Genomic DNA, 27,715 nt, shown 5'->3' on the forward strand with positions numbered 1-27,715 from the left:
TGTACCACTAAACCCCTCATTATTTACTATTCGGGACCATTTTTTCTTGAAGAATTTAACTGCATAATATTTGCTGCTAACGCTGGACTCCCATTTTAATTCAAGTATTTAATGAAAATTTCCTCCATGATTATTTGCTCATTAATGCAGGTAAGTTCTAAAAGATTTTTTGTTTGTTTGTTCTTGATGCATTTACTAAAACTGGACTCACATGCTTTTATCAACTTTTGAATTGCAATAGTTTGGAGAGAACACACTGTTAACTTGAACTTTGCAACATTTGACTGTGAGCTTTACATATTATACCAATAGTAGTTTGATTAATTGGTTTCTACCTGCAGCAAAACTCTCTTAGGGAATGAATGTGGATTTGCTTAGGTAAAACCTGTGAGATTTTTCTATACTTGAAAAAGAATACAATTAGATTTACAATTGTTAAGAAGGACAAACTGCTTTCAAAAAGTATAGGTAATATCACAGAAAAAAGGCAGCATAGTGGGTACCCAGCTCTGAATAAATCTTTTCAAAAGATTAGAATTTAGAAGAATGAAGAAGAATTCTTAATTAAGAATTGCTAAGAATTAATTAAGAATAATTTTTTTTTAAATTACAAAGAATTATGGAAATCAATTTCTTTCACTATTTTTGAGCTCCAATATTATTTATTCTTTAAAAATTTAACTTACAGGACATCTAATCTACTGTTGGGGACTTGAACTAGCCTAGATGAAGATCTTCTGTCTACTCATCAGTTACAGATGTTAATTGGGGTGAGGGTCATGATACTAATCAGTTGCACAAATGACCTACATGTGGAAACAAATAGATGAATAATATTTCCAGGTCACAACCAGTAGTAAATATTGCTCTATTAAATATTTACATATACAGATGGAACATTGCTTGTTTGTTTTGGGATTTTGGTTGGTTGGTTGGTTGGTTGGGCTTTTGCACGCCAGAAAAAAACAAAAAAACAAAACAAAACCCACCACCAAAGACTCCTGCATTTGAACAAAAGGGATTGAAGAGAGAAGCAAAACTTTTTTTCTATTTCATGACAATGCTAGCAGGAATTACTACTTTAAAAAAAATCTGCTGGTGTGTGCTTCCTGTTCCAGTTTGTTTAGTCACAAGTCTGAATTAGATCTCTCTGTTGGTTGGTTTCGTTTACTATAAACAGGTCTTGTGCTTTGTTTCAATACATCAAAGTCCTTAGCCAGGCACAGACAGGTAAGGTAAAAGGGGGTAAGAAAGTTTACAGTCTTGCTTCATTGTTTCTCTAAGCGTTCCAGACAATGGTCAGGGGATCACACGGAGTTTAAAAGAAGGCTTGGTCGCTGTTTTTCTGTCTATGTAAACTGGTTTCTCTTTTGTTCCTTTTCTAGAAACCACATGTAACTTTAGGTCAGAAAAGTGTAAAATGTGGCACTTCTTAAACCAGCGTTACCGCTGCCCTGGGGTAACTCGATCAGGCAAAGGTGCAGGCTCCTCTCCCTGCTGTGCTGATGCCCGCTGCCGTCCTTCAGGTGAGTACCAGAGGTTTATTTTCTTTTCAAATATCCATCCACCTGAAGGAGGCAGACGGCTGAGAAGGGTATTTTCTCACGACTGACACTGCCAAAAAAAAAAAAAAAACGACTCACTGGTTTAGCCCTTTAGAGATAAATGCGAATCACTCCATCCCACAGTATTTTTAGTAAAGCTGCTCTAAAAGTTTGCTTCAAGCCCTTGCATCTCTCAAGGTTTTCTTCTCTGGTTTTGGGGGGTTTGACTTTTTTTTGGGGGGGGTTTGTTTGTTTTTTGTTTGGTTTTTGTTGTTGTTGTTTTGTTTTTGGTTTTGGGGTTTGGGTTGGGTTTTTTGTTTGTTTGTTGGGGGAGGGGTTTGCTGTTGGTGTTTTGGGGGGTTTTTGTTTGTTTGGTTTGTTTGTTTTTTTTTAATCTGCCCTCTTAAAACAACAGGAATGCTGGCTGGCCCTCAGCCAGCCAGAACTCAGCAAGCAGGGTAAAATTTCAGTTCAGATTTACGGGAAGGTGTTGGGAGTAAAAATCTGGTTTGGTGAGTTTAAGGCAGGGAGTAGTCCGGAGACAACCTTGCTACTGTGAGTGTGGAGAGAAAGAGAGGAGGGGGGGGAGGAGGATAATAAAAACCACCCAGGCTGGAGATTAGAGACCAATTTTTCCCCTGTCCGAGTTTCAGTGCGTGTTGCTGAGCTCCTGCAGCCTTATCGAGTTTGCAGGCAGAAAGCCGGGTCTGGGGGTGCAAGAGCTGCGCGGTGCCGGCAAAGAGCTCAGCTCAGCGCCCTGGAATGTGCGGCTTAGGGCAGGGGCGGCCAGGGGCTTTGGCTTAGCTGGTACTAATTGCAAGTTTTAGTGCTCAAAAATTCTGGTTAAAAAAAAAAAACCAAAACAAAAACCAAAAAAAAAAAATCCGAGCAAAGAAGCAAAGAGCCAAGAGAGGGGGTTAAGACTGGGAGAGCTGTTGCTCCAAGCAGCAGTGCAAGGAGTTGCTCAACTCTCACTTAGCAGCGCGGTAGGAAGGACAATGCATTAAGGTCGCTACCCCAAAACGCCGCCGCTGCTGCGAATGGTGCTGGGCGCTGAGGTGGGCTCCAGGTAGGTACCGCCGCTTCTCGGTTTGCTCTGCGCTTCATCCGTCCTTAGCTGTGAATTGGATTGTACTTACTCCTCTGTGATTGGGTTGACAATGTAAACGACCAGAAGTTCACTCAGAAAATACATTTTAAAGTATTTTTACGGGGGAAAGGCAAATGGAGACAACTGCAGAGGTTTTCGGTGGAGTTTTGGTGACTCTTTCCAATTGACAGATTTCTGGTGATTCTGAAGAAAGATGACAGGCGAGAGGCACACGCAGGTACTAAGAAAGGACAGATTGAGAAGTGATTTGCAAGATCTGAGAGTTTTAATTTAAAATATGTGTTTCTCCAAGTCAAAGATAAAGCACAGCGTGACTTGCCTAATGTCTTTGGAGTCAATTTCGGAAGTAGTGTTTCGTTTTATGGCTGTTTTTTCTTTTTGAACGCTTAAAATGCTGTAATTTGTACAGACCACAGAGCCGTGGCACAAGTGACAGGGAGGTGACAAGAGGGCTCTGAGTCTGCTGTCTGCCAATCTGTTATAGACATTAGCATAAGAATGGGACCTTATCTGTGAAAAGTTTCTGAAGACCATTTAGAACACATGTATCCATCAGGAGATCAGGCATCTTCTTCACGCTGAGATATGCGTGAGTAGATGAGAAATACTAGGGCTCATGTTAAAAGAAGCAGCAGATTTTAAAGTTTTTTTAGAGGTAAGGCTGCACAGCTCATTTCTTCTCAGGAACTTGAAATAAAACTTTGAGCTAAAGCCAATCTATTGTAATGGATAAAGATGGGCTGGGACCTTACAGGTCGCAAAATCCCTACCAAATTTTATCGGCTCAACTGGGCTGACCTGGCAGAAGGCAGGAGCAGCATCAGACGGGGTTGAAATGAGCCGCCCGAGGCTAACGCAAGCTGAGTATCGGTGCCCTGATGTGTCTCCCAGACTGTGCAGTTGATAATTTGGACAAGCCTGCAATTACTCCCTCCCGGTGCGGCCGAGCTGCCGTGGTGCGAGGGGAGCCGCGCGTTCCGCACGGCGGCGGGGGCGGAGGGCAGCGCGGACTGCGCGCCCGCGGAGCTGCCAGGCCGGGGCAGAGGTCGCCCGCGGTGTTAAGCGGAGCCTGGCGTAGAGCTGGGAAACTGGGAGGCAGCGTGCGCTCTCGGAGAGGAGGGGGAGATAACGCCAGGAATGGGCCGCTGCTGGTGTCCGGCAGGCTCGAAGCTAACAGACTGCTGGCTGCGAGATAAACCAAGAGACAAACACTCCTCCTGCACATTCGTTCTCCCTCCCGCCACTCCCCTGCATATTCCCGTCCTGAGAGAGGTTGTTCTCCGGGCTTGTTTCAGAGCTGTGCATCCTGCCGAGAGCTGAGGGCAGCTGTTCCCACCTCTCCTCGTAGCCTGGGGAGAGCCCAGCACCCTCTTCTGCTTTTGGGGTCTGACCTCTTCTGAGACACAGGCTCCGGGCCCTCAGTGATGTTAAGGAAATATTTGGAGGTTTTGGACTGGCGTGTAAATAGGGTTGCTAATAATTTCTGAGGGTCCCTGCTGCAGCTGATGATGCAAAATCTTTCTTTAACGTTTTAGAAAATAAAAGAACGTGCTGCCTTCAATACAACAGATTTTTTAAAACTCGAAAACATTGTAATAAAAATATTTAATATAGGCAGTGGAGATGGTAGAGTCTTCAGGGAATACTGCTTCTATGTCAGTTTGGTCTGAACCCTTGATCTTGCGTAGCCCTCACCTGGCCGGCTTCAGCAAAGCTGGCACCGGGGTCTGCTTTTGCAGCTTCCCACGTTTTGGAGTCTTGGCCTCCTCCACATGGCAGAGCCCCCTCATTTTGCTACCACTCTATGAAATGCTACACCATCTTCTGTGAAAGCTGTGGGAGCATCTGACAGCTAGAGAAGACCAGGGGTTACCCTGGAGTGGTGTGAGAGTACCTGTTGGATTACCATAGGGGCCCACTGCACTTCTAGGGTGACAAACTCCAGCAGAGGTGACACCACATTTATGGGTGAAACAAAACGGTGATCTTGGCTTTTTCATTCAAATGGCCCTGATCACTTGTGTGTAGTTTCCTGAACCAATATTGCTGTGATTTATTGAGAAATTTAGCAGGGGCAAGTATGCGCTCTTTGTGAAGAAACATGGGCAGATCCTGTTCTTGTTTAAAAAAAAGTCAATGATGAACACAAAGGTGAACATAAAGTTCAGGTTTGCTTTGTAGCAAGGAAGCAGATCTAACATAAAGAGTTTAAAGAGACCATCTCCATGCTTGTGCATATAGTTGCCTCTCTTGTCATGAAGTGGAAATCTCCAAATTACTGATGACTTAAACCAACAAATCCTTCCTTATATTGTAGTCACTTTGAAATTTGTTTCATAAGGGGATTTTTAGGTGTAATTTTCAAGTTCGTAAAATGGATCCCGTGAACAGGATATTTTTGTCTGCTCCCTTAGCAGAGGGAAGGACTCTGACCTTTATCTTTCCATTATGAGGCCTAAAATAATATTTCTTTCTGCTGTAGGAATTTTTTTTCAATAAAATGCTTCTGGGTACACCTAGCTCTTGCCAAGATCAGGAACATCTCAGTAGCCTTGCTGAGACAATGCAGGCATTGTATAGCTATGGCTGGTAGGGCTTTGGTGACACAGTAAACTCAACAGAGAAAAGCAACTTTTTAGTAACTGCAGAGCTGACTACCTGATACTTGAGGGCATTTTTGTCCTTTCCAGGCCTTCATTTGCCCTGATCCCAAGTAAGATTTTATTTGAAAAGAAGAAAGAGGTTTCTGATATTTTTAAAGTGTGTTTTACAAAATATGCTTAGAGTTTGGATATTATCTTTTGCTTAGGTAGGTCATAAAGCTGAGACTGAGTCAGCACAGATGGGCTTATTTGCCATGAGATGGAAAGAAATTACAAAGGCATGAGAATCCTCTACCAATAATAATGCGACAACAGTAACTTTCATGTATTTTCAAAGGGAGAACAGCTTAACCAGCCTCCAACAACTGAGAGGCTTTCTATCTTATTTGCCAATGGGAGAGCCATTGGAAGGTTTACTCTGGAAAAGCAGCACCCCAAATGATGTAGCTCAGAGTTTGCTTTCGTGTTTTGGCCTTTTGAGTACCCAATGGATGGGCTGGAGCTGCGCCGTAGAAATAAACTGAGGTACTGCTTCTGCCTTTTTGTCTTTTACCAGAGAAACTTAGCTCCACCACAAGTCAGGGTGTAGGCTGAGTTTCAGCAAGTTGAGTTCCCAGTAACATTCAAGATGTCATTTATGATTGCTGTGTCACAGAGCTGGGATTCCTGACCTGGGTGTTTCTGCTGCGGGGACCTGCTCACACAGGTGGAGCGGAAGGGCTGCCACTGCCATGTGGGGTTTGTGCACAAAATAGCTGCTGAGAGGCAAGGGATGGGATGGATGCAGGTGGAGCACAAGGAAATGGTGAGGGGTCAGCTGGGTACAGAGCCAGAGCAGCATGCCAGCAGGCTGGCTGCTGTTGGGCTACCTCAGCAGCAAGGGAGAGACTTTAGAAAGAATTTAGGAGAGGTGAGCAAAGTTCCTCTGCAGCTGTGATCAGGGAGGCAGTCCCAGTGAGGAATCATGAAGGAAAACAGAAGGGCATATGATGAGAAGCATAAAGTAGGTGTTCATAAGCTGCAAAAGACACCTGGTTGTACTATTCAGCTCTGCCTGCCTAGGCAAGTATTGTGCATAAGGACCTTCTATTTTATTTGTTAGAAGATGGAAAGAGGATCAACAGGAGCACAGAAAATGAGTGGCACATTCAAAGCTATGAAAATGACTCTTGAAATAATATTTGGAAGGTAAAACAGTGGATCAAGATTGTAGATCAACAGTGGATCAAATTACGACAGGGCAAAAAGGAATGAAACCATTAATGAGCTAATGTGAGGGTGAGACTCCAGGGAAGCATTTAGGTTTTGAGGGCAGATAGAATAGCCAATGTCTTTGACATGCACACAGAAAGCATCAACAGGTCTTAGCTGTACCTTGAAAGAAAGGCTGCCCAAATAAAAATTGTGCCCTGCCTGCAAACAGAGCAGTAATGGTCACTGTGGAAAGGAGAGAAAAGAAACTTTGGGTATTCCTTGAGAGGGGGGCAGTATTAGAGGCTCTGCTTTATCCACACATAGCTGGAAGTGATGGCTGGGTTTTCAGCAGACAGTGTTTCAACCTTTCTAGCAGAAGAGAAACAACTGAGGGGTGTTGGTTGGGCTGGATATTATAGGGAAGAAAATCGAAGAGAATTGAAATGTAGGGAGAATTTTGCAATTTAACTTGGTATAGAGGTAAGGGCTAAAAGCAAAAGAGAGGTCATGAGGGTTGATGGAATGGAAATTGCAAAAAGGCTGAATAGTGGACATAATGGGGGAGGCTAGTGGGTGGTGCTGAATGGGACCACTTGTGGTTTAGTGCAGGAAAAACCCAGCAGTAGATAGCCTCTGGACAGTGCATGCCAAATAAACAGTCTTTTTTAATGAGGAAAAGAAAAGGATCGGGGCAGAAGAGGAACAGAATTGTTAAAATGGACGTAGCATGACAGAGAGTGATATGGGTCATCAGCATAAATCAGCAGCAATAAGAAGAGAAAAATGGGGAATCAAAACCCAAGGAGGAAGGTGATGGACTTGGGTGAAGGGGAGGCGTTTGCAGGGCTCAGAAGAGAAGGGAAGGGAGAAAATGACAAATGAACAATCCTTGAAAAGAGGAGGAGGAGGAAGAGGTGGAGGAGGAAGGAGACAGGGGAGGAAAAGGTCAGTTCACTGAGTCTGATCCCCAAATGGGATCAGAAAAGCTGAGACAGAGGTGCTTTATTAGGGTTTGAAAGCTATGCTCAAGATTTCAGGACCTGTAAGGGTGGAATTATGAAGAGACTGTGGCTAATGGGTCTTTAACGCTGGAAGTTGTGCTGGGGTGACAAGCAGAGGGTATGAGGTGTGAGCAGTATGCAGGGTGCAACCGTGGGAGCTCTTGTGGCTGGGGAGGGAGGAAGAGCCGGCGTGGGGAAAAAAGCATGAAAGGCAAGGAGGGAAGATGGAGTAAAACACGATCATGCACGCAGGGACATGTCCTCTAGATGTTTTTGCAACAAAAGAGCACGTTCAACTCACCTCAATTAAATATTAACATTATTACCATGACTTAAGGCCATGTTTCTGGCAGTAAAATTTCTGTTGACTGTATGCTGAAATTTCACCAGAGTTCATACACTACTATCCACATCCTAATGTGAGTGTTAGTCCTCACAAGAAGCATTTCACTGTCATTAGCATTTTCATTAAAGGTAGCACTAATACGGTGCTGGAGGCTCACAGGAGCATAGTCACAGGTAAGGCTGCAAGCAGACCTAAACTTAATTGGCGAATGCGTTCAAACTTTTGGGACTGCACTATAATCTATGGCTCTTGAAGATGGATTCTGCCTTTAGCTTCTTGGCCTCATGAAGTTGGCAAGAAAAGACACAACTTATCTGACATACTGAGTGCACACTTTTGGTGAACATGGAGGTGCCTCTGGCTGGGTCAAGGAGATCTGAACGTGCTTGCTATTGCTGCCATTTGTGGTGTCTTAGTCAGTGTTTACAAAGTAAATGGGATGAGTAGATGATACTGACAAAGTTGTCTGCTCACCCTAAGCACCCAGGCCAAGGGTGGCTGCAGATGTACCCAGCAGCCTTGCACAACCCCAGGGCCCAGATGCAAGCTTCAACCTGGGCAGGGCTCAAACAGGCCACAGTTGTCCTGCACGGAAGGAAAAAATGTGATTTTCATAGAGGATAATTGTATTGAGCAACAATAAACAAAAAGGCTTTTACATGCTTCTTCCACATACTGGAGTCCCGAGTCTCAACTTACCAATGTGAGTCACAGGTCAGACTGTACGTGTACAGAATAAATCTTCCTAAGCACCACAGGGGTGGCAAGAGGTATCTGGGATGTCAGCACAGTGCCCTTCCTTCCATGGTGTGTGATCAGTGGGAAGAGGGTCTGAGACAGCTCTGGAACACAGCTGTGTCTGTGCTGCTCTGCCCCTCTCTGCCTTGTCAACTGGGAGCCCTTCCTGATATTTTAAGGTCTGTTCTATGACCTGCGTTTCACCACATGTGTTTGCAGGTCTTTGCTGGAGGTGGTGAGGTGTCTTCCCGTGGTCACTATTTCTCTTGGAAAGCTCTGGTTTTCTGCAGGGAGTTGTCTGCAAGCTTACACTTTTGGCAAGCAGCAAGACTGGTGAACAATTTTAGTTTTTACTGTTTGCTAACCTTATGAGTCTAAGTAAGAAAATTCCTGTGCAAATTCCTGCACAAATTCCTGGCCATTCCCATGGCCACCTGCCTCGGGGGAAGTTTATCAGGTACACTGTCTGGTTGATATACAGGGCACTGTATAAATCCTACAGCTCTGAGGAATGTGGAATGAACTGCCAGAAGCCCTGAGTAAATACAGCAAGTATTGCTAAACCAGAGGCACTGGTGGTCTTGTCTGTTGGCTTTTGCATCAGAATGAGAAAAGCCCAGGGCAAGCATTTTGCTTACAGAAGAGTTTCGGGGCTTTTTCCCCCTCCTCTATCTAGAGCATTATCTGGAGTTTCAACAGTGGCTTTTTGATTCCTGTCATCTCCCAAAGATGGGTTTATGGTGGTGTGCCAGTGGGAAGAGAGGCACCTTTAAAAAAACTCAGGGATTTGAGAGGTATTAACAATGATTCTGCTAGTCCCTGGGCTGTGGGGCTGCTGAGAGCAGGTTGTGGTGTCCATCTCATTGGCCTTTACCAAGGAGACTGAAATCTGAGTCAAATCCTAGCATTTCCATCTGTAGATCACTGAGGTTTTGGGTTGTTTGTGTGTTTTTAAAAGGAAAATATAGTATTTATATTTGTATATTTGTACTTTTATACAAACAGCATGTGCACTAGACGTATCAACACAAATCAGTCTCAGTGCTGGATTTTCTACTCCTAAAGCACTGTCAGTTACCATTTTTATCTCTGTTTCAGGAAGATGATCTTATGGGATCATTTTGCCCACTGTGTCATATTTTTTTTTCTCCTCTGTATGCCAGAAATACACTCTTGAGGAGTGCCACAAGAGATGAGCTGTAAAGATTATACTACAAATATAAAAGTGGTGAAGCATGAAGCATCTCTGCCTCTGTATTTTCCAACAGATACAGCAGGGTGTTTTTTTCTAAATAAATAAGTTGTGTAAAAAAATACAGGTTATCCAAAGGAAGTTTAAGCAAAATTACTGACAGTGAGGTCTACTTTCCCATGGTCAGTGTAAGAAACTTAATTTTATGGAAAATGCCGTGCATCTGTAAGCCTGGAAAGGTAAGTTCTCAATAAAACTTCATAATGGTAATAGTGAAAATCAGTTAAAGACCTCAACTCTCTGTGCATGCTGCCAGTACACAAGACATGGACTGAAGGAGGGGGTTTGTAAGCTGGGGTATCTTTGGATGTACCTTCATGTTTTTAATACATAGGCAACTAACTGTGTGCTCTCTTTTTTGCTGTACTCCAAAGCAATCACAAAGGATCCTGCTGCAGTTTGGGAGCTGTAATTGTGTTGGAATTGTGGATACAAGGTTACCTGTCCCCTGTGCCCCAGGAATACTCACAAATGGGTCAGACAAACCCTTTGCAGAGCTGAGGCTGGTGCAAAGAGGATTAGATAAATTTGTAGTTGTTGTTGCTGCTATGCAAGTTTCTTTCAGAGTTCTGTGTTCCAAGCTGGCTCACTGCTTTCCCATCTTCAGAGGTTCTGGCACTGGTGGCAGTTTCTGGGTCTCCATGCTCTCTGCATGCTCTGTGTCAGTCAGCGAGTCTGGCACTGTGGCCAGGGATCCTGGCACAGGATATGTGCTCTGAACTGGCTTGTGTGTACCCTGGTGCCCCACGGACCGCCCACTCTGCATCCTTGCAAACACTAGACAGCTGGGTGTAAGGTGTTGGAACCATGGAAAAGCAAAAGGGGTGATCCCCCTCTGGCCAACATCAGGATCTTTGAATGACAGGCAAGGTGGATGAACCAGACTTTCCTTTTCACTGCTTTTCTACATTGTTTGAATGTGGGTTTCAGCCACAGTACCAAGACACAGAGAGGGCTTAGCTTCTGCCTGAGCTCTGATGAGGGGACAGAGTGTCTCTAAATCAAGCACTGTAACATGAACAGTGTGAGATGAACATAATTTTGTTCGTCCTTCTGTAGATCCAAACCACTTATATCACATTTCCTCTTCATCTAATCTTATCTGTTTTGTGTTGCAATCCTTGCTGTGCTTCCCTATTTCCAAACCAAAGCACAATCTTTCTGAAAAAAAAATAAATCTGAAAGCTGCTGCCATTTTGAAACGTGGCCTTTTTCAAACAAAGAACATCAGGTGGTATTTGACACATTGGTTCATTAATCCTTACCTGGAAAGGAACTGATGCCAAAATCATTGCATTCTTAAAGCTCCTGCAAATGTCAATCACTATTAAATAAAGGTTTCTTCTGAGTTCACAAGTACTATTGTACACGTATGTGCAACAGGGTGTAGAACAAGCCAGGCAAGAAGCAAAAAGTATACAAATGACTGGTTTTGCAGGAAAAGCACCAGTATAAAACTTAGGAAACCTGGGTTCACCTCCTTGCCTTGCCATAGAAAATAACACACATGAGTTAACAACGGTACAATCCAGTGGTTTTTGTGGATATCTGTCTTGTGCTTGCTGTTCTCTGCTGGTATAGCTGAACATCCCACCAGGTTGTGAGGTCTGCTATGGCCACACTGTGGGGAACTTCAGCAAATCTCGGGAATTTTTCTGTGTTTGGTTATGCCTTCGTTTTGATAGGGTTGGGTTGTTGTGCTGTGCGAGTCCTGGGGAAGGATGAGGGAAGGTGCCAGTCCCAGCTGGACACTAACCCAAACATCTGGCAGCCCCTGGGCTCCTGGCCTCAGCTCCCCTTTCTTCAGTCCCACAGCCCTGGGGTGAGGGGGACTCCATGGAGCACTGCAATGGCTCGGGCTGCCAAGGGATGGGAAGGGGGCACTGCCAGCATTTCATGATCCAGCTCTGTCCCTGTGAAGTGAGAGCAAGGTCCTGCTGATGGAGCAGTGAGCAGCACCTGCTGTGAAACTCCAGGGACAGAGGAGAGCCGGGAGTCCCCAGGATGCTGGTGGGACAAGTCCCAGGTTTCTGCTTCAGATCACTGGTTTTGGAAAAGCAGTTTGAAATGTACTGCTAAAGGGCCTGTAGCTTTAGTGTTGATGAGTAGATATAACTGTTGTAGCCCACTCTAGAACTCTGTGGAAAAAGTGTCCACACAATATAACCTACAGAGATCTGGTACTGTAACTGCTCCAAGTGCATGACATTTACCATCCAAAAGTTTCCATTGTACAAGCAGATGTAAAAGGAAGAAGACAGAGCAACTCTGGTTAATAAGAACGTCCTTCATTTTCTATTAGGAAACCATGTTTATTTGTTCATGATTTTGCAAAGGTTTGCATTGCATGGCAAGATACCTGAGGCCTGTGAATTGTTCTGCATTTACCTGTATAGAGACCCAAGAGTCACTTAGCCTAAAAGTGTTTGACAATTTCTGAAAATCAAAACCAGAGAATTTGCTTTTTTTCAAACTTTGCAACTTCTTCCTAAGGTTTCCTAAGTACTTGACCTCAAGCAGGGAAGTAGCTCTTGTGGAGGGGTCAAAGCAGGATGTGAACCTTGAAAACTGAGTTTCCATGTGTTTACTGGAAACTTCAACTTTTAACGTCCAAGTCCCCGAACCCACTGTTGACACTGCCTATGCTCTGAGAAAACTTGAGTCAGAGTTCTAGCATGAGCCTGCTGGGCTCTCTGCCCTGTGTTCAAGAGCAGCTATAGGGCATCTAAAGATAAAGAAAGCAAAGAAACAGGTACTGGGCCATGGGGCTCCTAAAGAACAGGCTGAACCTAGTGGGAAGGGAAGAGGGAGAAGAGAGACAAAGAGGCAGGAGAGAGAAGAGCACTGTCTGCCTTGAAAAGCTGATGCAGAGTCAGAAGGCTGATGGAAAAGGGGATTTGATAACTCAGAAATGACTGGGAAGAGGTGGCTGGGCAGGGAGACAGCACATTTGGGAGCAAAGTCTGACATGGGGGGGCTGCACTCAGAGCCAGCCAGGCAGGGGTTCTCAGGGCTAGAGACAACGACAGGAGGAAGGAAATGTGGGAGTTTGAGGCACTGCTATTGGGCAAGGGCAGGAGCAGAAGAAAGGGCAAGTCATCCAAGGTGACTGGATGCAGCCCAAGCCAAAGCACTTTGGGATGTGAATTCAAGGGTTTTCACCACTCCAACTTTCCCTCAAGAAGCTGTAAGGAGTCCCACACTCATGCCTCTTCTTTCTCTGCTGCTGCCCTGCCTTTGTCATTTACTGTTCCTTTGTGAAACAGAAGTCCAAGCAGTAAATATCATGTGCTACCCCTCTGGTGACACATGCATCAGTAGGATGCCTCATGATGGAATTTGGGGTTGGGTTTCAGTTTGCATTAAAAAAAAACAGGGAACCTTAGGAAACCATGCACAGCTATATCCTGCTCATAAAAATGTGAAGTGCCAGATTTATAGTCTGCACAATACTAGTTTGCCTTCTGTTATGTATATTATTATAGTATGATCATGGCTTTTTGATACATTCAGTGCTGATGAGGTTTTTTGAAGGAGCCTTGCCATATGCCATCCATAAAAATGAGGGTGGACAATAAACTTTGAATATTTAAATTTTTTTTGTCCTGCTGTTTGGGATGTAAATGGTTCATGCTCTTGAATTCCTTTGCTCTGAAGAGAGATTTATTACTCTTTGGCTTTTTAGTAGTGCTCATTACTATAACATTTAAATACTTACAAACAGTAATGAGATAATCTGCAAAACAACCATTTGATATTTATTTACTAAAAAATAGGGATACAAGATATAAATGAAGAAGTTTGCCATAGTTTTGATTATACAGGTTTAGGATGCTAGGGCCAGGCACAGGTGAACTTGCTTAGATAAAGGTCATCTTCACTGAACAGTGTTCTTAAGGGTAAACAAGCTCTAGCTATAGGCTTGTGTCAAGCTAAGAGGTTGTTTTGGATGGTCACAAATACAGGTACACAAATAAGTTGATGTGTTATTTCCATGTTTTCAAAATTGTGCAATCACTTTTTTTTTTCTTTAGAGTGGAATTTTATTTAGAAAATATCACCAAATTTAATGATATAAATGGGGTAAAGAGTTCAGAAATTTAATATTTGCCTCAAGGCAAAACAAATTGTCCTCTTTTCTTGTTTTATTTGTACTTCAGCTACTAGTATAAGTCAGTCACCCTGCTCACCTCATGACTCTACTTTCCAGAAAACTTAGTTTTGCTTAAGATCCACATTTGCAAAATGCATTTCCCAAACAGTTCCCTCACAGCTCTAAGTGCTTCTGCAAGCAAATTGCAGTCCAGAAAATGTTCCCATCTGGAAACAAGGAACATGCCACTGGTCACCAGCTGTACAAAGCTTGGTTTAAATGACTTGTCCAGTGATACACAAGATCCATGTGCAGACCAAAGGGAGGAAGCTGTAATCAAGAGCCTCTTTATTTGCCTTAGCCGTGGATTCCCCTTTCCTGCAGTGCATCAGGTGCTGTCACCTCTGTTGTCTCTGGCAGAATGTTGGGGACAGCAGCCACTGTTGGTGTCTGAGCCCAGCTTCTCTGCAGGAGCAAGGCCACCTTCTCTACTGCATGTCAAGCAAAGGAGGCCCCTGTCTGCCATGAGGGTCCAGAGCAGTGTGAGATCAAATTTGCAGGTTCCAAACATGAGGTGCTCCAGGGGAGCAGCACATTGCACCACTCACCCACCCATGCACACATCTGCATATCCACCCAGACCCAGGCTGGCACCTTCACTTGGTGAAACATGGGAGTGAGGGCAATGGTACCTGGCACTTGTCAGGCTGGAGGGTACCCAAGGAAAGCCCTGCAATGCTTTTGTCCCTCTTGGGCTGTAGAGCTGTGTTGGGTACACCAGAAATAAGTGGCTGGGGTGGGGAGATGCCAGCCCCCTGCCACTGCCTAGTCAGGGATCTGTGGGGCCAGAAGGAGAACTCACAGGTAGAGACATCCTCATCACCAATGGTTGATTAGGTATTGGGCTGGGAAGGGGAGAGCCTGGGTTGTCATTTCTGTGCCATGGCCCCTTTCTGTGTTTTATCCCCATCCTCCATGTTGTGGTAAAAGAGGGAGGAGTGAACCATGGTTTCTCATGATGGGAGTCAGTCACAGTCTGAATTGTGCTGACTTAGGGGCTGGTTTGAGGATGCAGTGGTCCCACATTGGGACCATGCATCCCTGTTGGTCAGCTGGACATCTGATGAGACTGGCCAAGCAGGACAGTGACCAAAACCTTGCAGGGCAAGCCTCTTTTGCTGACAGCATTGCAGCTGAAAAAACAGATGAAAACATAAATGAGGCTGGTGTCCTCTACATAGTAAGAAAAGATAGGGGGGTAAAGAAGGAAGACATACAGTGCACAGTGTGCTGAGGACTGGGATATTACCCATGCTAGGTGTACTAGGGTTAGACATTCCCTTGCTTAGGAAATATGTTCAGCATGGCTCTGGCCACCACAGTGCACCTCTTCTACAGATCTGTTTATTAAAGTGTCCTGTAAAGTGGCAGAAGTCAAATGTAGCAATTCACCCTGTGCTGTTGTGATATTTTACTCTCCTTTTCCTGGTGGATAAGAGTTTCAAGTGATAGCTGCCTGAAGTTAAGCTGTTTTCAGGAGAGGAACAGGAGATTGGTCAGAGGCTGAGGTGATGGGACTGTGCACTCAGGGCTGCCCACCACACAGGGCTGTGTTTCTCCTTTGCACTTTGCCTTCAGGCAGCCTAGGGCTGAGGCACAGCTATACAATGGGGCTGCTTTCCCTCCCATACCAAAAGCAACTGTGACTCAAGAAAGGTGCAGGATCAAAACCTGAATGCATTACATTTCCTAAACAGTGCATATTGGCAAAGCTTTTGTTCTTTTTCAAGCAGAAATGGACAACTGAGAAACACTTGTTGCACTGGGTGCTGCAGATAGCAGAGGAAAAATATCCCTTGATCAACCAGCTTGAAATGCAGGATCAGAAATGAAGCACACAGAGCAATCTCCCTAATTCATAGCAAATGGCGAAGATAAGGATGAAAACTCCTGTTCCGGGGTGGGCTGCAACACAGCAGATTATGCTACAGCCTTCATTGAGCAAACCTGAGGTGTGAACATGTTTGTGGAAACTATTGGGTGAATGATTCACAAAGAGAGAAAAGGACCTCCCAAAAAAATAGAAGAGCATGCACCTCGAATAGGGGACAAAGCAATGATACTCCTCTCCTAATCCATGGTGGTAGCAGTACATTCCCTTTCATGCACCTGTGCTCATGCTTATCTGCACTTTCTCTGTTCTTCTGCAAGGCCACAGGCTCTGAGGAGGACCTGCAATACCTGGTGATTGCTTTATAACACAATAGCTTTTGAACAGATGCAGGACTGACATTATCATTTAATGTCTGTCCATTCCTCTGTTCATTTTATAGAGCAACCACAGAGAATGCAAACCACCCTTCTTTTTATCTCCAAAGCTTTTTTATCAGGTCTGTAGGCTGGCCCAGCTGTGTTGGCCAGATCATATTTAGCTCCTTCTTCTCTGTGTGCTTCACCTCTGCTTTCTCACACTGACAGTGCTAGGGGCCATACCTGACCACCATACTAGGAAACATTCTCTGTCTACTGGCCAGATTTCACCTGTCTAGGCTGTATGTGAAGTGTACTGATACAACAAACAGGGAAAGCACAGCCTGAGTTTTGTGTGAGCCAAGGCAGCTTGCAGGAGTGACCATCAAGCAGGTCACAGCCACCTGGGCTAGTAAGGAGAGCCTGTGTCTGCACAGGTAGTGCCCACTTATTTGAAACTGGTGAAAATCAGCATGTGGCTTTCTGGCTTTCAAAGCTAAATTGCTGTCAAACCCCCTGGAGATAGCATACATTATTACTGTAGTACTTGAGTGGGGTGAGTTTGTTTGGTTTTTTTTTTTCCTTTGTATTCCCTCTCTATTCAGACTTTGATTTAATATTCCTTCTCTCCCTCTGATTTGGTCACTTTGTGTCTTAGAGCTTAGAGATTTCCTGCCCATATATTGAAAGTTTTTAATGAAGAATTTCAGCAACACTCAGAGTTACCAGTAAAAGCCCTCTGCAGATTTTGACAGAAGGAGTTATATGAAATTACTTCTAATCTCTTTATCCTTGTCACACCACTCTGCTATGCAGTAATACACCAAAGAATTTCCAGAAAGCAGAGGTTGGCAACTTACAATACCTACTCACTTGGTTGAAAAAATAATTAATAAAGGAATTGGGATGTGAATTCAATCTGCTGCTTTGTTCGCTGAGGGACAAAGGAGGGGAAAATTGGGAAAAGAAGACTGGAAAAAGTAAATGTTTTCCCAGTTTAATTTTTTTTCTAATAAAAACTTGAGGCCAAGCAAGCCATTTCCCTCAAAAGTTTAGATCATGTTCTGAAAGTTAAAAAAATGAAGTGTTTTGGTTGACTTTATCATGGCAGCTATCAGTGGCATGTGGTTAATCCCTGTGGCAAAGCAGAGTGTAGAGTGGCAAGGCTGCAAGACAAATAACAGTATGTCCTTGAGTGCACCAGTTCTGTGCCTGACAGGTTTTCATTTTTCGCCCCTGTTGCATAACGCTGGCACGCACACCCGGCACGCAGAGTGTGAAACTGGCTGAGCAGGGCTTGGTCCTGCTGCCATTCAAGTCAAGGCCAGAACTCTTCCAGTTCTCAGCAGAGGCAAGGTCACGGAATGTGCTGGAGCTGACAGCAGCCCAATGGGGAAGCCAGGCAGCAATACTTTGGAATGGGTCAGCTGTCTCCTACTCTAGTCCGATCTTACCTGCACTTGTGTTAGGACTCAGCATTTGAAATCCCATGACAACTAATGGCTTCCATTGTTTGTTTTCTCGGATTTATTTCCTTGAAAATAAAACCAAGAAAAATAGGGGAAAAATCCTGAGTATTATTTCCTCCTGAAATACACACCTACAGAAAACAACATATTGGTTTTCTTGTAGTCTGTGTTTGTCAATCTTAGCCAAGCATTGTGTGTAGGTGTAATGTGATTTAAAAAAATAAGATGAAATGTGGGTGGGACTGAAAATGCAGTTGCTATTATTCATCTGTTTATGCCATCATACACGTGTGATCAGGCTGTGATCTTGTGCAGCAGCCTAGGAACCTATGGATTGCTTGAATCATCTTCTGTAAAAGAGCCAGGAGGTTTGTTATTTAATACTTCTACTAGATCAGCAAGATCTGTATATACTACATTTGTATTTCATAGCTACAGCCAGCCTCAGCCCACACATGTGATGAAACATCAGCATAGAAATCCATACCCGTGCTTTTTTCTTTACAATATGCAGGCTCATCAGGATTCCAGCTAGGATAAAAATATGTGTAAACAGCTTACATATTTAGCAAAAATGAAGATTTTGTAAAAATAAAACAATCTGGGGCAAGTTTGCAAAACCGACTATCTGTATAAAAATTAAAATTCCAAGGAAAATATTTCCAGTTTTCAATTGTGAGCACTTTATGTGAAATGGAAGGAACTTCTAAAGTGCTGGGGAAAAAATTAAACTGAAATAGACTTTTTATTTGGTTGAGAAAAGCAAGTAAAAAGAATTTTTCTTATTGCTGTTTCTGGGGTCAACTTGTGATATTAAAAAAAAATTAAGGTCGTTTCTACACCTTTAGTTTTGCTGCACCTCCTCAGAAGGAGTAAAAATGTGGCACTGGCACTTGCTTGCCAAGCCATCCTCAGCTGGGTAGAGCAGGCAGTTTTTCCATGGGAGTCCAGTCCTTAATGCTCCTTCAACTCTGTGGAAACTTACCTGTGACGTATGCAGACCATCCAAAAATCTTAGGTACAGATCCCTTATCACGTTTTTGCAGGCTCAACCACATTCCTGCTTCCACAGAGAGCAGTTCTTCTAGCTGCAGGCAGTACAAACTTGCAGTGCTAATTATTTGATCATCCGCCTCAGTATTTCCAGATGTAAAAGATTTCTTTATTTTACTTGTTAAATAAGGAGTTTGGTTTTCTATCTCTGTTCCCCATTAGCTACATCTCTGCTAGTAAATCAGATGTGCCCAGAATTGCTCTCTGGCACAGGGGCTGGCTGCCTCCAGAGGAGGATGCTGTGTCACCTGTCAAAACCCAATGGCTGCAACACCCACGCTGTGTGTAAGGTACAATGCAGAGCTCACCCTAAGCCTCAGTCTGTGCCTGGGAGAGTGATGATCTGCCCTCTGGTTTGGGCAACTGGTATTTAAATGACATGGGTCCAAAGTGTGTCAGCTGTTCTGGACCTTAAAAGGTGCAATTGGTTTCCATTCCAGCACCTAAGAATACTCACTGACATGGTTTGACTTCACTTACTTCTGTGGAGGTAGTTCTTACATCTCTCCCTTCCTCATTGGCACTGATCAGCTCAACAGCCTTCTTTCAGAGGCTCCAAAATCAGGTGAATACTTATTATGTCCCCAAGCAAAGTATTTGCATTCAAATAAAAGTATAATTAGTGCTAGCAGCTTTAGCAGGTGTTCTAGAATGAGGCTGCTAGGAGAGAATGAAGCCATCAAGATAAAAACCTGGGATCCATGGGATGTCTGCCCAGGAAGGAGTGAAACAAGGCAAAATGACAGGTAGCAGCAGATGCTGATGGAGAGGGCTGCTGGCTGCTGCTGAACTGAACAGTTTCACTGGGAATAAAGTCAAGAATTTCTAAGCAAGCATAAGACATGAGTCTATTTGCAGAGGGGGAGAAGGAGGAGTCTGGAGGCACTAATGGCCTGGATTTTGTGGGGTTTTTTAGGTTTTTGGTTTATTTTTTTTTTTTCTTTTTTTTTTTTTTTGTAGGGAGGAAACAAATTCAGCACAAATATGCTGTGGATCAAAGTTCAATTTTCCCTAACCTATTCTTACTGGGGATGCAATTGCAAGCAGAGCCCTACTGGAAGTAGAAAACAGTTGACTTCTGATTCCTATGAAAATGTAAAAGAAGCTGATTCTTTTTAACTGAGACCCCCCTGAAAGGACAGGGTAGAAAGTCTTTAAGAGGCACTGACTTCCCAGCTGGTCAGTACAACAGTGAGACTCATCCAGTTTCTCAGTGCAGTAGAAGACAATCTTTCTGACCAAAGTGTGGAATTGAGTTGTGCTTAGCCAGCTTCTGGGGCTATTTATATATACCTGTTTAGTCAATGAGCTATAGTAGTAAACCTATGGAATAATAGAAAGTACCTACATGTCCTTTGCAAGAAGAATACAGGAGATCATGACTAATTTTTACTAAAGCTGGTTTTGCCATCTCTATGTAGAATAAATATATTGCCCTGTTACATGGCAATATTCAAGGAAGCACTTTTTCTGATGGGATATACCTGTCATCTGAGACTTCTGTTTCACCTATTCATTTTGTTATCCACTCCTTCACCCGCACACAGTGGGGTAGCATTTTTAAGAATTAACAGCAGCAACTTTGTTTTCTCAGTTATGTCTAGTTTAACTAACATCTAATCTTCTTAGCTCTTATACCCTCACAAACAGGGGTTTGTTTGGCTAAAAACTTTTAATTAGCCCAATCACATGGAGCAGGTATTTAACAACCCCAAGGCAAGCCCATTTCAGACATCAGAAGTGTCTCACCACCAGATTGGGAGAGCTAATTCTAGGAGCCTTTTGCTGCAGGCTGCAGAACTTGAATAACAGGGTTGGTGAGTGGCTGGCACCCAGTTTTTCTACATAAGTGGGCAGCATTCTTTAATGGCAATTTGCTGGCTCCAAACAGCATTTCATGATCCTTCAGTAACCCCTCATCTCTGCTCTCCCTCCAAAGCAGCCCCTCAGTTTGTGCTTGCACAAGTCAAGCCAGCCCTGAAGAAAGGCAGGGATCTTCTCACGGGATGGTTAAGACCTGTGAAGACCTGGCAGGTTATTGGAACACATAAACACATAGACTGACTGACTGAGCATAGAACCTGCTGAACTTTTGATCTTAGTAATTTGAATCCAGGAGAAACATGGCATGAGCAGTACACGAGCCCCAACCCAGGAAGCACAGGGTCACTGCTGCAGGGCTAGACAAGGCTGGGGGGAGAATGCTGATGCCAACAGGACCTGGGCCTGTGGTGAAATCAGTGAGAAAAGGAGTGGCTATCACAAAGCAGAATTGATACTTGTGAAAAAGCAGGAATAAATGCTTGCATAATATGCTAAATGTGCAATTACTAACTTGAGACTAGTTCTGCCACAGAGCCAGGGCCCTGGCTGTGCAAAGCCCACCCATGGGCCCACCCATAAATGATTCTCAGGTCCAAGCTGTTTCTCCAGCAGCCTCTTTCAGAGGGGTCCCGGGGGCTATGTGAAGTGTTTAAGAGTGCTCCTCCAGCAGGTCCTTGGGGAAACCAGAGCAATATTGTGATCATTGAGAATGGAGGGAAAGACCATGAGTGGTGACTCACAGGGGTATCACTTCACTGCACTTTTACAGCAGTATTGTCTTCCTCTGCTGTGTCTGCTGCCACTGTGGTGTTTTGGAATCACCTGTGTCAGTAAAAGTGATGCTGATCAAGTCACCCCCATTGAGTGTGCTGCCATGGAGTTATTTCTGATTTATACTATCATCTTAAATTTGCTTTGGAAAATCGCTAAACATAAGTAAAGAAGTGAGAAAAAATATCAGCATCTTCTGTTTAAAGTTGTGGAGATGTAAGCTTTCTATATCCACCACTTTCAGCCCTGAGTTTGCAATATCATGAGAGCTTTCCTAGGCATTAGCTTTAATTGATCATCAATTAACCTGAGGTATTTGATACATTTGTCCCACCACTCTGCACATATTCATTCCCAACTCCAGCTGCTGTTTTTCAGGATGGGGAGCCCTGCCTGCCCTCTCCTGCCTCAGCAGAGGGGAAGATGTCTGGAAGGTCTGCATAGAGAGCAGGGCAGGATATGCTTTTGGGATGCTTCACAGATCTGTGAGGAATATGACTGGCCAAGCTGCTTTTTACAGATGTGGTTTTGATGAGCTGCCCTTGCTGTAAATAATTAAAAATGCCCTCCTGGCCCAGTGTGGGAGGTAAACCAGGTAGCCATATGGTGCACATGTAAACACGGGGTACCCGCTTTAAACATATTTGCTTGTGTTCTAGCTAGACATAAAATCAAATTTTTAAAGCAAATTATTCTGGTGAATGCATGTAAAATCAATTGAAGGTATCTTGCCTGAACAAGATCTGCTTGATCAGGCAGGATTTCCATTCCAGCCCACTTACTGAGAGAAGTTAAAATAGCAAAAACATAGAGCATTAGAAATCATTCCTCAGGAAGCCAGCTTTTAAAGAAGTCTGCTGACTGAGCTCATGAATTTTTTACTTTCAGAAGGCAACTGAAAATCTTACTCAGTAGCAACCCATGCAAATATTTGCAGGAAGCAATAAATATATGAGTGCTTGCAGTGCTGATGACCATTAAAAGTTCTGGTTTCTGGCTTACTTACAACTAACTGAAAGCAAACCATAAGGCAAATTAAAATGTGGCAGAATGATGTGATGGAAGGGAAACATGATGTCAGGCAATACAATGAAAAGCTACTGAGGGCACCTAAGTAATGAGGGGATCTTACCTATAATATCCAAAACTTAATACACTAGGTAAAGCAAAATCTTTGGTACTTTGCAAAGTACCAAAGATGAGAGCAATTCAGCACTCACACTCTGGCAATTAAATATTTGAGACCAGTGGCCCACACCAAGCTTTGCGTGGCTGTTGTGCTCAGCACGCTCAATGTCCAGCAAGTGGGTAAGGGCTGAAGTTTTGCCACAAGGATGTGCTGACATCCTGGGCAATAAGAACATTTTAGTAAATTCCCCAATCCCTTGGAAAAAAGCAGCCAAAACACATGTGATAGTCAGCCTCTGGCTGAGTAGGCTCAGGCTCAGGCAGAGATCACCACGGGGGTTCTTTGATTCAGGTCTATAAAATCCAGGGTGGTGTGAAGTGGGTGGTTTGGGGTGAGCTGTTCACATTCTCTCCCAATGCAAGAGGTAGTGACTGTTAGACAAAGATCTAGGAGCCATTTTCAGAATAAAAGGAGATATTTCTTCATGCAGCAAATACTGGATTTTTGAAACTCTTTATTTAAGATTATGACAGTTGCAGCAATTTTTTTCAGACACTCAAGGGAAGATTGGGCAACTACTTGGAAGAGAGGTCCACCACTGGGCAATCTAGACCAGGCTGGAGGAGACCCCTGAGCTGAAAATGGTTGGAGGCTGGGAGACAACTTGCAGAAAAGACCAATTACGTTCATCTTATTGTTGCTATTTTCCAGGGGTCAATTTTTGGCACTGCTGCAGACAGGTTACTGGCCTACATGAGCCCCAACAATCTGAAATAGTAACACTGTTCTTAATTTTTATTTTAATTGTGAGCCAATTGTATATCAGTTTTCTGATGTTAGATTAATTTAAGGTGCTCTGACTTCCCATCTATGCCTGAGCTGGAGGGGAGAGCACTGCAGGGAGCAGTGGTGCCACAATACCTCTGGGAAGCAGACCATTCTGTCAGCTACACCATAGGTATAGGGTATTCTGGGAAGCAGACCATTCTGTCAGCTACACCATCTGGCCATAGGTACCAGATGCATGGGGAGACATAGCAGTAGGGCTCAGTGGCAAGGGCAGCATTGCATGATAGTGTATTTTGTCTGAGGTCCAGTAAATTGCAGGCTATGCTTTGTGAAGCCATGTGCTATAGTGCTCCCATTATTTACACTAGGATGGTTTTTTAACCCTGTTAAACCAGCCTGACAAGATTGCCCTAGGCAAGAGGACCTTCTCTGTCTCTTCTGTTCCACTTTGTCCCTCTTTTTGTGCATAGGAAGACTCAGAACTGAGATCTATGCTTTCTTTTATGAAACTAAAATAATTTTTAAAAGTTTGTGGATTAACAAATGACCCCAAGTTCTTCCTTTGTCCTCCAAATAAGTAAAACATGGGTCACAGCAATACAGCAAAACTTGGATTGACCTTGTACTTGAGAATATATAGCAGGAAACATACTCAGTAGTTTAAATGAACTTGCTTATCTTCAGACCACCAGAAAAAAAAGTATTATTTATCCCCCTCTCTTATACAGCGGTAGGATAAGCACTTAGTTAAAAACATCAGTGCAATTCCATTGCCTTAAAGTCTAAAGCTGTGAGGAGGGGAAGCTCTGACAAGCTGTTTCTGGCCCGCTGTGTTTTGTGGGTTTATCATCTGAGTGACAATGTGGCAAAGTACATGCAATATGTGTTATGAAAAAAAGCCCCACTCTGATACTCCTATAGCTTAGTAATGGTAAAAATTATTTAAAGAAATATTCTAAACTTTAAAAAATATAATAAATATTTTTATTTACAAATACTTTTTCAAAAAGGAATACTGCAGGTTTTGCACACATATATACACAAAATCGTGAGAATTGTGTCAAATGCGTGCAGAGATGCATGTAGTCATAAGCTGTGAGCTTTTCTGTTGGGCTGCAGTGAGCTAAGGCATGTTTTCACATGGGCTTTTTTTGAGATATGTACATATCTTTACTGCCTGGAATACAGGCTTTTATAAAAGTTTTATAAGTGGTATATGCATTATTTAAGGTTTTATATAAGCATTAATTGCTATAGTGCTTCTAGGTTTTGTTTCAGAGGGGATAAAGCAACTTATTCCTGATATTAGTCACATTGCTTGAAGCTCTGCTGTGAACCCCTCTGAAACAGGAACTCTACCTTGACTCTAGTGGAACTGTGCTAATTTGTTTAAATGAAGAATGCAGACTCATTAGGTTAAAAGAAGTTGATCTGATATCCCAGGGATGTCAGTGGGTTCTGACTTACACATGAATTTTCATGACTGAGCATGGTATTTTTCTTTAGGTTAGAAATGCAGACATTTAGCTTGGATATTCCTTCAGCATCTTATTTACAAGGCAAAAAGGACACAGGTTTCTAAAGAATGTCCAAAATATGATAGGGCTGAATCCTCTTTTTCAGTGACTGCCATAGTCCCACCCTTTCCTTCTTCACTCAACTGGAATGAAATCAATAGAAAATTTATTTTCTAGAAACCAGTTTCCCAGGAATGTGTTTTTAATGAGGCTATGAGAATTCTTTTCACCTTCTCTGGAACATAATTTATCTTCTTTCCTTCCTTGCATATACTACTTCACATAGGTCTACAGGTGGCAAGGGAGGGATTTTAGCAGAGCTAAGAAAATACAGCCCCTTGCCTCCATTTCCAATTATCATATAGAAGGAACAGGGATGGAGTGAATTTTGTTTTAATACTAGCAATTCCTTGGTGCACCTCTGGGCTTATAAATCCATCTCTCCTTTGCTTCTCTCCTCAGAGATGCAGCATCACAGGTGAGAGATCTGCACAGCAAAGGAGATACACACTACCATTTTATTTACTGTTCCTTAACAAATCAAGCAATCAGCAAGATGCTAACACCCAAAACATTGACTAACACACTGATGAGAATGAAGTTTCAACAAGGCTTACTCCATTTTAGTTCAAAGGCTCACTAAATGCCCTGCCACACAGGCTGATTCACAGTCTGGAATTTCAGGCTCATACACAGTGTGATCCCACAAGCTTATATTCATCGATGCCATGCCTTCTTCATGTTTTTACTGGGTTTAGCGTTGCAAGAAAATAAAGAATTTCACTCATTATTTACTTAACCACAAGCAAATGAAATTATATTCAACCTATCAATAAAGTGACATCAGTAAGGAACAAGAAATGGGCTCAGCAACTTGGGTTCAATCAATAACTGAACCCTGGCATCCACTGTAATAACATCTAAGTGTCAAATGTACATGTGAAGAATAGCAGCAAATCCAAAAGGTGTATTTTTTTCCTCCCTCTGTGCTTCTATTTGTTTATTTATATTGTCTGAGTTGCCCTCACTTGTTTGTGCCAAGGAGTGAGGGTGTTCCAACATGCATTGCCATCACTCCTGAGAGCAGCCTCCGGTGAAGAAACACCTTCACCTTTGTCCTGGGTGTGCTGGGGTTACACCTCAGCCCAGGCGGGCAGCAGGCACTCCCCAGCCCTGGCTGCTCTCCCAGCCTCCTCGTGGCCATGCTGGGAGGGAATGCCAGGCTGGGGGGAGGATCCCAGGACATCTGCCTGGTGGCAGGCTTGCAGGTCCAGCTCTGGAAGGTGCCCCAGCCTGGAAGTCAGCTTGAGAGAGGAGTGAGGCTGTCAGAGCTCAGCTGGGAGGGCAGGCTCACACCAGCTATGTGCCATATCTCTGCAAAAGATGTTGCATTGGCAATTCTTACCTGGGCTGAAACAGGCCCAATGTCTAGCAGGAGACAATATATTTCTTCTAATGAAGCAAGTATAAGTGGCAAACAGGAAATATTTAGCAGCCTTGGCTGGCCCTGGACAAAACACAGCAGAGTCATTGCCCTTTTTTGTGCTGGACTCGTTCTTGTTCTCTGCAGTTCTTTGCTTTTGAAAAGTCTGGTGTCCCCACTGACAGCCCAAGCAATGAGTGAAGGTATGGAAAAGCTTTTCATGATCTGGAACCACTTTCAATTTTAATAATTAAATATATGACAGCATTCTGACTTTTCCTGTGATGAATGGTGCTTGCTGCTGGTATGTTTTGTCTGGAGACACTACTGCCCTTTAATAGGAAGAAAAATCTTTAGAGGTGGCCAAGACAGTTGGTTTCCCATCCCTACATTTTTAACCAGTATCTGACTAATGTGTGAGATCAGGCAAATGGCTATCCTATCACTCAAAATGGTCACAGTAGGCTTAGTGAAACCAAGTATTATTTTTAAATTTCTGACTTTAATCATTCCAATGTTCTCCTTCAAAGCTGACTGTATGTCAAAGGAGGTGAAAGCATCATGTGAAGAATGAGTGAGCAGGGATTCCTTCAAGGGAAAGGCTAAGGAAATGTACACTGTTAAGAGGATTTGAAAGCCCACAAGAACATAGGTGTAACATGAAATACCAATTATCACTGCAGAATACTGCCAATCAAGTTTCAAACTACCAATCAAGTTTCAGTCGAGACTCAGGTGATAAATTGTAAAAAAAAAAAAGTAAAGTGATCAATCATGAAAACACCCTACTAACAGGTTTGTAGCACTGGGACAGGACACTAACAGTTTGGGTTCAGAATTTGGTATTTTGATGGTGATAAATTGAGTGACTTAGACTCTGCCTAGAAACCTTTTCTAAGGTATCATCAATGACCTTTCTCATAAACTGGTGATGCTTGGAGTCTTGGTAATCATTAAATACAATTCATCATCTCCCTTCACAGTGGTCCATGATATCCATTTAGGACTCCTTGTATGTTATTTCTGAATGGCTGTTTTCATACATCTACTCTGTTGTTTAAAAAACAGGAAAAAAATGTAGCTTTCCATGACTGATGTTCAGTACCATAAAAATGACCCAGCTAGGGGTCCACAACATAGGCAAAATTTCAGTGCTCTTCAAAGTCCTTATGGAACAAATGGAGTTGTGTTGAATCAAATGAAGTACTTTCAAGTGTTTAAGTCCTCACTGCTCAGGGGACTGTTTTGAAGACAAAAAGTGCACTCTCAGCACATTTGCAGATGGTGCCAAGCTGGGATGCAATGCCATCCCTGGGGACCAAGAAGTGGGTCCAGAGGAACCTCACGAGGCACAAGGCTGAGTGCAAGTGCTGCACCTGGGTAAGGGAAGCCCCTGGCATCAAGACAGGCTGGGGGATGAAGAAATTGAGAATGGCTCTGTGGAGAAGGACATGGGGGTGCTGGTGGATGAGAGGCTGCACGTGAGCTTGTTATACGAGGCAATGTCCTCTCAAAGACCAGTAAGCCAACCACAGGCTGGGCTGTATCAGGAGAAATGTGGCCAACAGGCCAAGGGAGGTGATTCTCCCTCTCCACCCCTGTGAAACC

The 27,715-nt window shown here is 43.4% G+C and overlaps 1 protein-coding gene across 1 annotated transcript in view; it reads left to right on the plus strand.

Annotated features, from left to right (window-relative positions):
- Positions 1-2,527: 2,527 nt before the first annotated feature.
- RBM47 (RNA binding motif protein 47) overlaps positions 2,528-27,715 on the plus strand; it is a 73,028-nt gene continuing 47,840 nt past the window's right edge. The window contains exon 1 of the mRNA XM_036382331.2: positions 2,528-2,613. Within this exon, the coding sequence (XP_036238224.1) occupies positions 2,585-2,613 (29 nt within the window). The 5' untranslated portion in view covers positions 2,528-2,584. The remainder of the gene's footprint in view (positions 2,614-27,715) is intronic.

This window comes from Molothrus ater, chromosome 4 (genome assembly GCF_012460135.2).
Source record: "Molothrus ater isolate BHLD 08-10-18 breed brown headed cowbird chromosome 4, BPBGC_Mater_1.1, whole genome shotgun sequence".
NCBI lineage: Eukaryota > Metazoa > Chordata > Aves > Passeriformes > Icteridae > Molothrus > Molothrus ater.